The sequence below is a fragment of the Pimephales promelas genome, chromosome 14, assembly GCF_988280905.1.
Source record: "Pimephales promelas chromosome 14, fPimPro1.hap1.1, whole genome shotgun sequence".
In the NCBI taxonomy this organism is placed as follows: Eukaryota; Metazoa; Chordata; class Actinopteri; order Cypriniformes; family Leuciscidae; genus Pimephales; species Pimephales promelas.
The window spans coordinates 31,599,363-31,615,025 of NC_142782.1; the positions used below are offsets into that span (position 1 = coordinate 31,599,363).

The 15,663-nt window shown below is 36.7% G+C and overlaps 2 protein-coding genes across 4 annotated transcripts in view; both read right to left on the reverse strand.

Annotated features, from left to right (window-relative positions):
* Window positions 1-4,916, reverse strand: part of fgd1 (FYVE, RhoGEF and PH domain containing 1) — a 49,189-nt gene extending 44,273 nt beyond the window's left edge. For both annotated transcript variants that reach the window (XM_039665690.2, XM_039665681.2), the window contains exon 1: window positions 3,960-4,916. In XM_039665690.2, the coding sequence (XP_039521624.1) occupies window positions 3,960-4,107 (148 nt within the window). In that variant the 5' untranslated portion in view covers window positions 4,108-4,916. The remainder of the gene's footprint in view (window positions 1-3,959) is intronic.
* A 1,609-nt stretch (window positions 4,917-6,525) lies between these two features.
* Window positions 6,526-14,619, reverse strand: LOC120475127 (uncharacterized). 2 transcript variants are annotated; one of them, XM_039665887.2, is made up of 9 exons: window positions 14,197-14,619; window positions 13,609-13,782; window positions 13,361-13,518; window positions 11,528-11,726; window positions 9,964-10,060; window positions 9,187-9,358; window positions 8,953-9,102; window positions 7,448-7,569; window positions 6,526-6,771 (listed from the first exon to the last, which is right to left on the reverse strand). In XM_039665887.2, exons 1-9 carry the CDS (start codon window positions 14,427-14,429, stop codon window positions 6,706-6,708), a joined length of 1,371 nt encoding a protein of 456 aa, XP_039521821.2. In that variant the 5' UTR covers window positions 14,430-14,619; the 3' UTR covers window positions 6,526-6,705. The 2 variants fall into 2 exon arrangements, with proteins under 2 accessions (XP_039521821.2, XP_039521816.2); XM_039665882.2 differs by having other exon boundaries at window positions 6,526-6,774.
* Window positions 14,620-15,663: the final 1,044 nt, after the last annotated feature.

Here is a 15,663-nt window from a genome sequence, read left to right on the forward strand (position 1 = left end):
GCGCCAGGCCGAGCAGCCAGACAGACTTCCTACTCATCTACCGAGTTGGCAGTTGACCAATGAGAACTGTTGCGCTTTCACACTGTCATAATAATAACAGCAGCCGCTCAGAATGATCACAACTGAAGGAGCTGGAGTTTCTCGCTCACAGCTACTCGTGATATCGGTCTGGGAGGAGATCAGATTCGTCTTCCAAAACTATGTGACAATGATCATGGGAGTTGTGGGGATGATCGTACTCGTGCGTCGATCAGATACACACCCTTTTAAGAACAGACGGATCCAAGTATTTGCAACACGTTCTTCCCTCACATTCCTACATTTTCCAGCAAAACTCCTTCATCCAAGGCAAACAAACTCAGAGACATAGAAAAAATATGGTTTCTGCAATTATTTCTACAACAGAATAATGTATTCTTAAAATGAAGACAAGCACAACTTCCCACTGAGACATGCCCGGTAAAAAAAGAACCGTGGCGATATCGTGGTACATTAATGGTACTAAATGATAATACCACCATGGCATTGAATGATTTATGATCATGGCATTTTACATGGTTCTCCAATGTACTTTAGAAAACATGTCAAAAAACACTGATGTCAGTTTGTTTCCACCACTGATAAAAAAATAATTGTGACTCTCACAATTGCGAGATATGAAGTCAGAATTGTGAGAAATAGTCGCAATTGCGAGATATAAAGTTGCAATTCTGATAAATAAAGTCGCAATTGCGAGATATAAAGTCGCAATTCTGAGAAATAAAGTCGCAATTGCGAGATAAAAAGTTGCAATTCTGATAAAGAGTCACAATTGCGAGACAGTCACAATTCTGAGAAATAGTCACAATTGCGAGAGTTGCAATTCTGATAAAGAGTCGCAATTGCAAAACAAAGTTGCAATTCTGAGAAATAAAGTCGCAATTGCGAGATAAAAAGTTGCAATTATGATAAAGAGTCACAATTGCAAGACAAAGTCGCAATTCTGAGAAATAAAGTCGCAATTGCGAGATAAAAAGTTGCAATTCTGATAAAGAGTCACAATTGCAAGACAAAGTCGCAATTCTGAGAAATAAAGTCGCAATTGCGAGAAAAAAAAGACAGAATTGAGACTCTCACAATTCTGACTTTTTTCTCACAATTATGACTTTATAACAGATAATTGCAAGTTTACATCTCAGAATTTTGAGACATAAACTCGCAATTGCGAGTTATCAGGCCAATTCTAAGAAAGAAAAGACTAACTTTTCCCCCCTCAGAATTGTTTATATCTCACAATTCTGACTTTATAACACGCAATTCTGACTTTTTAACACGTAATTGCGACTTTACATCTCGCAATTGTGAGAAAAAAAGTCAGAATTGTCGCAATTACCTTTTTTATTTTTCATTCTGTGGCAGAAACAAGCTTTCATATACTAATATACACGCGAAAGTATTTTTAGTAAAATACAGTATATCACTGTTTTAACTGTATTAGTGATTAAATACAAGCAGCCTTGGTGAGTAGAAGAGTCTTTCAAACCCCAACCTTTCAATAAAAAAATCAATGCTGCTAAGAATTAATGATTAAACCCATTCAATGACGTCTCCAGCTAGGCTTCTTTTAAACAGCAAATCTATTGCTTTAAGAGCGATCAAACATATCTGATACAGTTATAGCGATTGCAGATCTAAGTGCATTTTAGGGTAATAACTTTAAATGTGTGAACAAAAATATGCAAGGAGGATAAAAATGCTTCAAAATAACAGCCTACATGCTATTTTTATGAGTGATAATGGAAACTGTTCGAGTGAGCGCTTTATAATCCAGGTTTGTTTGATCCTCTTCAGCAACAGACAGTGATATTTCTACTCCACATTTATTATCCCTTCTTTAAGGTCAACATCAGATTATTCATGAATGATGTGCTCTTCAAACACAGATTGACTGAACAAGATATCATCATGCACTGCAGAACAATAGCTATAGTAACCCACACAATTTAAAGCACCATTCATGTGCAAACAGAGCAGGACAACCACCAATGTCAAGGGTTTGTACAAATCCCTAACCCATGAGCAACTGTAATTGATTGAGCAAACACCACTAGTTATTAAAGAAGACCTTCACCAGGGACGGCCCTTCCAGTGCATCAGCAACGTTTGCGAGTATGGTGGTCAGCAGCACACATGCAACTGAACTCCAGACACATTTAATTGGATTTCACAGTGCAGTGCTTGAGTAAATATCCCAAACAGACAGACCCTCAAGTAACCACACAGTCGAGTACAAACATGGCAGCGTAGCACCAAAAAGACACACGAGGACGACGAGGCTTCGCTTCAAGGTCTCTGCTGTTGCCTTATCAGCAAGTGAGCAGCGGAGCATGTGAATATCATTACATGCACAACGAACATCTGACGAACTGCATCACAAACACCCTTTCTCTACTGCAAACTGTTTCATCAAGATACTCATTCCATGCTCTTTCTACATTTATATGAAACAGGAATCACATGAAAATGTCAGTCTGCTGGTAGGGCATTGATTAAGTGACATGCTGTCCTCTGAGACAAACGTGCGCTGGCAGGAGAATACATTATGCCACTTTGACTGATGACCTTGTCTTCAAGCACATTCATTCAGAGCACAATTGCTTCAGTGTTACGCAGGATAAATAAGACAAATGCTGATTTCTTTCCAGTAATCATTAAAACCAGCTTAATATAGTGTAAAGGTGATTTTTCTGGGACTCAACCGTACAATATAAACACAAGGACAGGAGTGGTGGCATTTTTCTAGTCTTGAAGACATCCGGAGTTAAGAGCATTTCGACATCAAGCATTCCAAGTATTCAACGTCTATGTTTCAAGTTAACGTCAACACAAATGCGTTACTAGTTTTCCCTTTAGATTAAGCTTTTGTCCAAAGCGATTTACAGTTGGGTGAGTTATGGTTATGCGTCACGATGTTGGGCACATTTTCTCTATAGGAATATTGCTAATATCTGTTGTCAACGTGATTATGCCGGGCTGTCATGTGATTGATTGAAGTGTGAGTTTTTTGTTCTGGAGTGTTGAGGCAACAATTGTAGTAAATTACAGAACTAATACACTAATTTACCCTACATTTACTACACGTTCTGTCCTTCTGGAGTCACCAGAGGTTAAGTATCTTACTCAAGGACACAACGGACATAGTTTGTGTATCTACCCTTGTGAGGTTTTAACCTGCAAGCTTTGTTTTTTTTTGGATCAATGCTGATGTGATGTATGTGATGCAAATATACTATAAGTGCAACTCAACTATATCACACTCACACACACACACACAAAAATTAACAATTTTTCAATTAAAAATCATTCAAAAGTAAAAAGTAAAAATGGTCATGGTGGTGTAACCATAAAGATTTATACTAAAAGGCGGATTTTCTTAGAAAAAACTTAAGTATGGCATAATCTTTAGTCATAAAAAAAGTAAAGTGTCACCCAAATTAAAGTCAGTGTGGCATAACCAACACACAGGAAGCCATTTTGTTGTCATTTGACAATAAAACCATCAAAACAGACAGGACCTCATGACTGTGACATTAAAACATATTTTTGAAAAGTCACAGTAATCTTGAAGAAAATGTATTCAAACTTGAACAAATATAGCCTATTTGAAAACGGTGGTTACATCACTTGACATTTTTATAGGTGCAATAAATCACTTTTTATGTAGAAAATAGCTTAAACAACAAAAATATTAAATTGTACTTTTCCAAGAGGTTGGTGCCAACATTTTTCTAAGAATTCTCCTTCCTATCGTCATTATTTGTCACTGACGCATCTAAGTTTGCATCAGTGTCACCTCTGTTGTGTCTAAAGAAGCTTTGGCAGTAGCTACTGCATGAGAAACCAAAACACTCTTGCTACTTAAAGGATATTCAAACTGGGTTCAGAGCATATTTACAGAGTGATTTAAGATCCAGACTCACCTGTTCTGCGCAGGGCTGGCTGTGGACTGGACAAGCCGCTGCTGATGTGGTAAGAGAAGCGCATGCTTTTAAACTGGTTTGAATAGGAGGATGAATTGTGCGGACTGGAGCTGATGAGATGCGCGCTCTTGGGTCGATTCAACTGCATCCCTGCCTGCAAAACCCTCACGAAGGCATGAGATGCGGGCTATTTCCAGGGAACGGGCTCTATATTCCAGGTCCAGATATAAAAGCCGTATCTTCAAAATAGTCCAGGTGCAAAACGGCCACCTCCTCCTCCTCCTACTGTAGATGCTGGATAAGGCAGATCGATCCCCCCTGATCAGCCGGTGGAGAGTCAATCCGATCCAAGTCGCTTTGAGCAACAGAAACAGCCATCAACGATCAGTTTCACCAGAACCACATACAAGTCCAAGCAAATGTGATGTAAAGAACTCCCAATACGCAATGACCTTTAGGAAAAGCAATCATCCTCGTATGCCATTTGCAGTCAAAGGCGCTCACAGAATGTACACAAACAGACGCAATGAATAACGTCCATACATTATTAATCTCTATTGGCGTTATTTACATGACGTTTCCGATGCAAAACAGCTTTGAATAACCACATTGGTTCTGTTCGCGTTTTAAAACGAACTTTCCCGTTAAACTTCTTTCGGAATGTAAAAGACGCCGCATATTGTCGTTCTTTATTCCAACGGTTTTCCCCTCCGTTTCCTCTCGGACTAACCGTATTCCAAAATATGCACACTCAGCTGCTTTAAACACAATTCACACTCGCGGTTTGAAAACTCCTCCGACTGTCGGGGTCTTTTAAACGAGATTCTTCTAACGCTAAACGAACGTTCCAATTTCGCGACGTTCCATTGTTAAAATTCCACAATTCCGCTCTTGTCGCTCTCCACCGGTTGCTCGTCTGTTCTTTTGTGGGACTCGACAACGCCAAAGTGTGTTAAACTGAAAACCTCCTCCTTCTCCTCCTCCACCAGGACATATGAAACCAAGCTTCAACCCCCTCCATCTCTCTCTCTCCTCTTTTCCCGAAGTCTGTTTCTCATTTTTTTTTCCCTCCCTCCCTCTCTCCCTTTCTTTTCCTAAGAAATCTGAGGCAGGGGGAAAACTTTCAAAGGATTTGAACGTGAAAAGAAACTCCTGTGTGTCCTAATCGGGAAGATCGTTTATATTTCATAAATTAAACATTTACAGTCCATAAAAATATGTGGGTTTTTCTGGAGGGGAGCTGAAGTGGTTGTAAACATGGACTGTCCCGTTTGACCTACATTGCAACAGTAGCTCAAGTTGAAGAGGTTTCAGAGAGAGGGAAGAAAAAAAAAAAATCATTCAACTTTTAGCCAGTTTTGCATTTGGGCGGATATAATTGGGTGTCATTAGGTTAATAGCACTCCATTGTTATATAACCTTTTATGGCACATGATTCATATGACTGCATTTAAGATTTAACTAATCGCAACATGTTTTTTAAATACTAGGATTGTCAAACGATTAATCGTGATTAATCGCGTCCAAAATAAAAGTTTGTGTTTACATAGCCTAATATATGTGGGTGCACTGTGTATAATTATTTTGTGTGTGTGTGTGTGTGTGTGTGTGTATATATATATATATATATATACACACACATGCATGTATATTTCAGAAAAAAATATTCATATATAAAATATTGATAGTTATATATAATATAAATTATATGTAAATCTATTTACAGTATATACATGAAAATATTTCTTAAATATTTTCAAGCATGTGTGTGTATTTATATATATAAAATAATTATATACAGTGCACCCACATATATTATGTAAACACAAACTTTTATTTCGGATGCGATTAATCGCAATTAATCGTTTGACAGCCCTATTAAATACACATTTAAAATAGTCCAACATTATTTAATAACTCATTATGTCATGCAAATACTGTTCAAAGCTCACTGGTCCAAACAAAAAGATGTCATTTCCTCTAAGCAATATGTAATTTAATATATTTTTCAATTGTTATCTCAGAGTAAAAAAATAACTTTGACATGCCGCTGACAGGTTTTTTTTTATTTTTTTTTTATATATTACCCCGACCCTTTGCCTTTCTGTCAGCAGTGTGAACCGTTTTCCCATAAATGAACATGTTATGGGTGGAACGAGCGCCATCAAACTCTGCAATGTTTATACAAGTTGAGTTGAGCCAGTGGATTCTGTCCAGCTGCAGGACTGGATCTCTTCACACGTCTCTCCATGAAATGCATTTTTTGGATGTTTATCATCATTGCATGTATAATGAGGTTCAGACGATTTCAAATCTATTCCTGCATCTCTCATATAATACAGAATTCAATCCATAGTTGACTTAAAGAGCAAAAAGGACCTACCACTAACTACAGTATTGACTAGAAAGGTGGTTTGAGCCTTTTCTATAATTGGTGGCGTCAATTACACAGTTTGACCATTAGATGTCAGTCTTGCTTAGAAAGTCAGATAAACAATTTACCCGTCAGACTCGTAGTAGAGGGGAAGACGTTTTCTGAGACAGTAGTTAAAACCGAGAGTTTCTTTAAATTGTTTCACTGGAATTTATTTATTGGATATAAAAACAGAACAATTAAAACAACATACATTAAGATTGGATGAAATGTCCTTGATCTTTCTGTCCTTCAGTTCTTTCTGATGCCATCTCTGCCATCCAAAGATCTGATCCAGTCATTAGCAATAAAACCTTTTCCAGATATCCTGCATCAGTCCTTCACTCGGCTAACTTCTGAACCGCACAACGATTTCCGGCTTCTCAGGCTATACCTCGGCTGCTGGGGAAACGATGCAAATATATTAGCAAACGGACATTTGCAATCAAAACACAGCTGGGCAAAACATGCCCTGCAGTTTTTGCAATAGCATAATTGCTTTGTTAGAAATGGACCAATATTTTTGAGAAAACCACTAGAAATGTGTTCATACAGCTGAGAATTTCAAATATCAGAAATGGCTGAAAGTTCATCAAAATGAACTAATCTTTTTCCGGGTCAATTCGTTCGTTTTGTTCATTGAATGAACCAAATGACTCGGAAAAAGATTTGTTCATTTTGATGAACGAGTTCGAACAGGAGAGTCACACACAGAACATAGCAAGGTGAGCATTTGTGCTTATAAAACTTAAACTTTGTTATTTATTTTTTAAATGAGCGATTATTTCGCTTGATAAGACCCTTATTCATCGTCTGGAATCGTTTAAAGCCCTTTGAACAGTTTGCAATTTGCACTGAAACTGTCTTTTGGACCTTGAACCGTTTGGTTTCCATTGAAGTCCATTATATGGAAAAAAAATCCTGGAATGTTTCATTAAAAACCTTAATTTCTTTTCGACTGAAGAAAGTTTATTATTTATTAATAATAAACTTCCTGGAATGAAACCACATTAAGGTGAGTAAATAATGACAGAAATATCCCTGAAACATGATATGTATTGTGGTGCTACAGTACCTCATTGTCATCCACCAGCACACTGTAGACCGTGGCGGAAGACATCCGCAAACGAGACCCTGAGCTGCGCCGCTGACGTCTCTTCGGGGCTTCTGAGGTGCCCTGTGTCTCATGATGTCTGGCTGATGATGACAATAAAAATTTGCATTGGAATTAGGATTAATTTAAAGGGATACTTTAGTATTTAACATTAAGCTTTGTGTTAGTAGAGAACCTGTAGTATTTTCGAATTACTATCCCCCTGAGACGAGAGATTGTCTGGAAAAAATCCTCAGATGACGCAAGAATTGTCATTTTGCCCTCACTCGTCCCGCTCGCCACAGTAAACATGATGAATGGCGACTGTACAACGCAAAAGCCAAATCTCGGACATTTTGGGCGATCTCGAAACACATTTTCGGGCAGACTCATCACGGAGACTCATCACGGAGACTCACTAGTAGTCTAGACTATTTGTCCAACTACTGCGCTCTGTTACCGGTAGGCGTGGCTTCCTAGGGCAGCGAAGCAAGTGCATTCTGGGAGTTGTTGTCTTTCATCCATATAAGCCAAAAATACATTTTCTGGCTTTTCTCAGTCTAGAAAGCTCCCAATTCAAAAATAATTTAACATTTCTTCAACATAAATGACCCATTTTTAAATACACATTCATCTTTCCAGAGGTCAAGTACCCCTTTAACAGGGTTTCTGCAGTTTTTATAAAGGTAATTTTAAAGTCCCCCTGTATTCAATAATTGTGTCACTTAAAACTCATCTTTGATCACCAAAAAAAAAAAAAAAACCTGAAAAAAATTCTTTATGCCTTAAAATAGCTTGAATGCAACTCTATGCCTCATTTGGTATAATTAGTTATATGAATATGCAAATGAGCCCCATCTCCACTCACGCAAGCTCACAGATTCACGGGTTGAGGATCACAAGTCGACAAATATCAGAAAATCGGCTGAATGGATTCGAAAATGGTAAAACAACAAGATACACACATGATATGCAAAACAACAAAATATAAAGTTTGCTTTCTGTGAAAATGATTAAAATGAAGCAAGATTATAATTAAAACAAGAAGAAATGTCTGTCAATGCGCTCATTCAAAAGGATGTTTTCATAACTCATTGAGTATAAACTCACTTTGATTTGAAGACTTCATTGTACATTTGCATCTCAAGTAAATGCACTTTGATTTAAAGATGTTTCTATATTCGCATTGGAATCAGGACAAAAATACTGAGGAAGCAACATTTAATTCCATGACTTTCTGCTTTCATTTAAAAGGTTATTTGTAAAAGGTGAATTAAGACTTTTTTAGGCCCACGGAAGCCCTGTTTAAGGCTAATTCAACATATTAGAGTGATATCTGAAATATTAGTCCATATTACATAATGCTGAACTGCATATCTTTCATTAAACAAATTTACATCACCATCTGAGCACAGGTCACCTTGTGAAACATGCAGATTGACTCCTGCTCAGATTAAAATGTCAACACTTTTCGAAGCAGTGCTTACTGTCACGAGCCGGAGAGAATGTGGACAGGGCCGCGCTCACGACGCTAGAGGGATGCAGAATCACTAAACTGTCATCTCTCTCTTCCCACTTGCTTTCCCAGTGTTTTCGTCTGGACCTCTTCCATTCATCCACAGACGCCGAGATGCATTCTAGAAGGCATCACATGAAAGATCAAGAACAAATTCTGGAACTAAACCCTTTAAATATCAATGAAGCTGCTCTCTTGGAGATACCTGCTTTCTGCAAGGCCTGTTGAAGATCAGAGCGGGTCTCTTTGAGCTCCTTGAGAATTTCAAGACTCTCTCGGCTGATATTCCGGTAGCGCAGAGAAAAGTACAGCAGAACAAGGCAGCCAACAAGGACCATGGTTTTTCTTAGAAGCCCGACTAAAAAAGTGATTTTCTCCTATGCAAAAAAAATCCCGATAACACCATGATTGACAGTATGCGGATTCATTTTTTATTTAATTTAGCACATTTTAATTCCACACATTTTAAACCTAGACATCTGTTGCGGTGCTGACTGAATAATATTTACATACGGTTTTAATTGTCGTTTAATGAAATCAAATCAAGTGCAACACTGTTTTGCACATTACACAACACATTGTTTATGCGATAAACCTACTAATGCAAGGGACAGAGAATATGACTTGAATATGATATGATTTTTTCTAGGGTACTCAAATCAGTATGTATAAATAAATAGGACAAGAAAAAAAACATACATATGTATATATTAACAATGTCCAAGAAAGTGAACAATTACTCTGTAATACTGCACAAAATAGATTAAATGTTCCCCTCTTCTTACATTTTCAATGGCAAGAAAGAAAGACAAACTTTCTTTCAGCCTCTTTGTCACACTCACAGCACAAAAAAAACCCCAAAGTTGTTTAAAACAATGGTTCAAAACCCAACTGTAAATTAGGCAAGTAAACAAGAAACAAGATTATACCATTTACATTACTGGACCAATTCTAACACATTCAGTAAATGCATTAGTCTTACCATCTGTTGAAAACCATGGTCTTCATTTTCCAACACCATCTTACAGATCATCCTTTCAAGGTATATATTCAAAGCCACGAGTCCAAAAAGGAAAAATCTAAAACGAAACATGATTCATCAATGTTGGAGTACTTTTTATTAAAAAGGTCAATAAGGTCATCATTGTACTAAAAAACACACTCAAACTTCAAAATATCCTCCCAGTCCAAAGAGACAATTTATTGGAAATAAGCTAAATGGCTCTTTTCAAACTAGTTATTCAAAAGTAATCAGATTAGATTCCGGCTATATGGACCAAATCTTGGAAATGGGTTGTTCAAAAGAAAAAAAGGATTCTGAAATCAGATTAAATCACAAAATCTAGGCCTGGTTTCACAGACAGGGCTTAAAGGCCTTTATGTAAATTAGGACATTTAAGTATTTTTAAAAGTGTCTTACATTACTAGTGTGTATTTTTTAAACTATATGGCAGTGAAAGTTGCTTTCAGTTAAAACTGCTCCCACGACATGTATTTTAATCTGAGATCTGTCTGTGAAACCAGGCACCAATCTTGCTTTTGATCTGAATCAAATCATCAATTTGTGCTGTTCAACTTTTTTTAGTAGGATTACTTAATCCTGGACCTTCCTAAATTTAAAATCCTATTCAAAATCTCTCTAAAATTGGTCAAAAAAATACAATATTCGTATCATGTAATGTATACACACATTTATAATTTTATTTTGCTCTGTTTAACCCTTAAAGAAATAAATTCGAAGTAGACATTAGGCTACCTATTAAGCCTTCCAGTGCTATACATTTTTTTTTAAATAAATGTAAAAATAGTGGCATAAATTTATCCCCCAAACTGTCAATATCAAACAAAATTAATATATATTATTCTTTTTTTTTTTAAGCTATAAACAACATTGGCACAATCATCATAGATTAGCCAAGTCAAGTAGTTTCGAACAATTGCATCCTTTGTTGCATGTATATTTGTTTGTTTTTGTTGTGGATCACATGGCTACGGAAACCCTACCGGGACATGGTGATGGAAGGAAAAATTAATTTTCATGCTTTTGCATTCTCTCAACTTTTGAGTAAGTTTTGAGATTTGACTTTGCGGATGAACACTAAGTTCCTTGGGGGAATGCAAAAATTTTGTGAGAGAACGCAAAAGCATTAAAATATAAAAATGTTCTCCAATAAAAAAAAAAAAATTCTCCATCTCCCTTTAGTGCCTCTGCAAGGGTTTGATTGTTTAAAGAAATTGAAAATAAAAAGGAGATGTTTGTCTATGTTGCTTTTCTTCTCTTCCAAAAAAGTGAAAAGTAAGGCACCATTTCTCATTTCAGATGCATAGAGATTTACACAGAAATACAAAAAAAAGGGCCATTTAATTCTTTAGAAAAAGCTCTGAAAAGGTCATGAAAAACTCATTTATATTTTGGCGAAAAACTCAAGGGGAAAAATGAAATAACATTAAAATATATATATATATATATATATATATATAATCTTTTGACTTTTTCTACAGCATTATCTATTCTACGAGCACTGTCGGCACTGGTTTCTACTCACCTGGCTCCAGCTGTACGACGCACAGAGGTCAGAAGATAAGAGGCGCCAAAGCCCAGAGCATTGTAGAAGAGGGAACTAAACGTGTGAGTCTCAGACATGATGAAGCTCTGGAGGAAAGCTACACGGTTAAAGATTTCCGCAAATGCCACCTGCTGCTCCTGCGCAGAATGCCTCATCTCCGCAAATACAACTTTCAGTCCTGAAACGTTCACGCATTTTAGCTCAGTTTGGATTAAAGCACACATGCAAAGAACAAAGTAAAAGACATTTTGAGGTCAAGCACATACATTCAGTTTTATTTGCCTCATCTCTAAAACATGCTCAAATTAGGCTCAAATTATCCACAAAACAGTTGGAATTGAGTCTGCATGTTAAATGGTTAAGCAAAAATTAATCGCAGAGTGCATTTAATGAATCGCAGAAAATTGCAAAATCATTGTTTTTGTTTTTAATATTTAGCTAGTTAAGTAATATCATGAGCAAGAGTGCTTTTTTCCAGAATATCAGCACGTTTGCAGATGTCATATTAATTTCATATAACAGTTGAATGAATAATAAGTTAATATTAGGTGACTTACATTTTAGACTATTGTCTGTTGCTCTATTTGAAAGTAATTCCAAACAAATCCACAAGAGAGCCACAGCCCGTTCTCAGAGCAACACACTGACGTTTCCTTGCTGAATAAATCCATGTTTTTGAACAAATCCTTCTAATGAACGACTCAACTCACTCATACATGAATGAATCAGACATTTTGAACGAATTTGAGGAAATAATTCAATGACTCACTCATTATGACAATGAGTTGGCGCCACCTACTGGCGGTTTAGTTTCATACTTAAAAGTAGAATTTCACTATGGTTAGAGATATAGAACGCATTGAAAGTGGTAGATACAATGCATTTATACAATGCAATGAACAGAGAAACAGTGTTAACTTCAGCTTATATTGAATAAATCTGTAGTATGTATATTAATATTGTCATGTATGGCTAATATCCTTATGAAACACTGCTTTCAAGACACAGTTAAAACATATCTATTTAACATGTACTTCGTTTAAATGTGATTATATGTATCCTTTGTGATTGTAAGTTGTGTGTTAGTGTTTAAATGTATTTACAAATGTAAAGGCGCTATATAAATAAAACTTCTTATGCGTATAGAACTTTGATTATAGATTGATTTTCTATTTAGGTTAGTATTTTGAGTTATAAAGGGGTAGGAGTACATAAGTTTTACTTCTAAGTTTTACCCCCTCTGTAAATAGAGGGGGGTTTTTTTTCTTTAAGTACCGGAAAGTACGGATTTTTACTTTGTTGTTCATTTGTTTTTACCACTATTCTTTGTTTCAATGATTATTTTTATTATTTGCATGTTCAATATATTTTCGACTATTGTGAGTGAAATATGAGATACTATTGTTGAATATAAATGGTATCTCATATTCCATAATACATGATACACATATTACCTCTGTGGGGACATACTGGATTATTGGTTATTATCAGCAAATATTAAGGATAAGTTTTTTTTTTATTATTACTGATATTGAATATTTCATTGTGCACACTAATTTCCACAATTTTCACATTTACATTACTTTCTTTAAAAACATTAATAATACTGTTAATTGTAATTCTATCAAATCTTAAAATAAATGTTATTTTTTTATACTATACATTACATATCCATATATCAACCAGAATTTCAGCATCCAATTTCTCAAATTACCTCAACAGTATTATCCTTTGGACAACTGTTTCTATATAAATAGCAAACTCTTTAAGTGACTCTTTTTAAGTGACTCTAAGTTAGATAGTAAGCAGCACCTTGAGTTGAGTCCTGCAGGGTGCTCTTGAGGTCCTCTCCATTGCGAAGAATGCTCTCCTGGGATTTCAACGTGGCACTTTGGGCCACAACCAGATCTTCTGCCATCCGCTGGGTAGATGCCAACTGCTCCGCCACCCCTGCTGAACTCTCGGTCAACCTGAAACACAGATGAACATTGGCTTACATAAATATTTTATACACACAAATACCCTTCATATTCGAAAGAGGCACCCAGGGACCTTTGTACCTGTAAATGGTGTTCTCAGCTCTTTGTTGCCAGCGCTCACTCTGCAAATAATGACATATACTGTGTGCATGGGTAAAAAACTCAGTGTAGGTGTTAAAGGCCACAGGATCCATGTCTTGTGTGCAGGTTTTGACATCACTGTCTTCAGGACACTCTGGGAAACTACGACCTGACCTGCAATTAATAATTAGAGACATTTAGAACTTTAATGTGGAATGAAATCACAACACTGTGGCTAAACTAGTGCTTCTCAACTCAGTTCAGTCATAGACAGCAGGGAAAAGAATATAATAATATCTTAAGGATGGATGATACAGAGCAATATACCGAAAGATAGATGATAGACAGACAGATAAATAGAGATAAAAAGATAGACCGATATACAGACAGATAGCTTACAGACGGGCTAAACTACCCTAAATGGAGCTCAAACGAGGCTAAATTGGTTTGCAGATCTCCCAGTCTGATCTGTTGTCATTGAACAGATGAAAACCAGCTTGGCCAGGCTACGAGATCATCTTAAACCACCTAACAACCTTTGGCTGGTACAACGAGTTTCAGTTGATTCCAGTAAAATAAGCTCTTGACCTTTGCAAGTGGCAGTGTGTGAAGGACAAGGCAATCTTGCTCTGCACATCATCACTGAAATCTTTGCAGCTTGACTGTACTTTCTCCAGCGCTCGAGACCAACACGCGCCGTAACGCGGCTGCTGCGCCAGTTCACGCACTCGCAGTAACTCCACGCGGCCCTTGTCCTCTAAACTCCTATCGCTACTCACGAAACAGACAACTGCGACACCCCAAAATGCCGTGGTCCACATTGCAGACCGCGTGGAGTTGACGAACACACAACAGTGGTGATTTAAAAGAAATAATCTGCATTAACTAATACAAAAACCCAAAAGTTTCACAGCACGCGCACGACGCCAGCGTCGAGCGTTCAGTTCATTTGTCTCATTGACCACCATAGATCTTAGTGGTTCCACTTCCGCCTACAAGCTGAGTGAATGGGGCCTGTAAGTGCGTTAATTCACGCGATGTTGGAGTAAATATTTGATACGTTTGCAGATGAGGGGAAGGGTTAGTGCAAGGGCAGAGAATTTACAGTTTGTAAAGTATAAAAATCATTATGTCTATCAGTCTATGAAAAGTCCCCATTAAACATGTGTGTGTGTGTGTGTGTGTGTGTGAGAGAGAGAGAGAGAGAGAGAGAGAGAGTTAATAATGGGTGAAATATTGTGTAAAATGTGAAATTTCAGCAATTTTGTGTAAACGTATTCACAATCATGAAATTGTATACATCATATCCTTTCTTTGCCATCAAATTAATTACATTTCAATAAATCAACTGTGTTCACTGTATTTATGATCAAATAAATGCAGCCTTGGTGAGCATAAAACAAAAACGTCTTATATATATATATATATATATATATATATATATATATATATATATATATATATATATATTTTTTTTTTTTTTTTTTTTCAAAAAAACAAAAACAAACATCACTATGATTTATAAGCTGTTTTCTCATGGGGACCAAAAAAATGGGATTTTGGAAATTGCCAGCCATGTTTGTGGGGACATTTTAACCCCATAGAGTTGAGTCAGGTCCCCCAATCCCCCCCCCCCCCCCCAACACACACACACACACACATTAAAACAGAAATTGTTTGTTAAAATGTGTTACAAATGTTACAAGTTTTTGGTCCTGAGAAGGTAATACCACTACCACTGCATCTAAAAATGGAGACCTGTAGGTATTCTGGAGGATCACCAATTTTTTGTGTCTTCCAGGAAAGCAAAGAAATTAAGCGGTGCTTGCTGTAAAAAAAATCTATTGAAAATGACAACAATGCCCCAGATTTAAAATATGGATCCAAGAGGCCTATGTCCTGATAGTGCATTCATCTGTTTATTTGTGTTTCATCTATTGATCTATCTAGTGATGGGTTTAGTATGGATTTAATGCCTCTCAAGAAATTAGCTGTCAGATTTCTTCTGTTTTCACACTGTTTCAACAGCAAGTGTTGTTGAGTGTGTACCGAAGC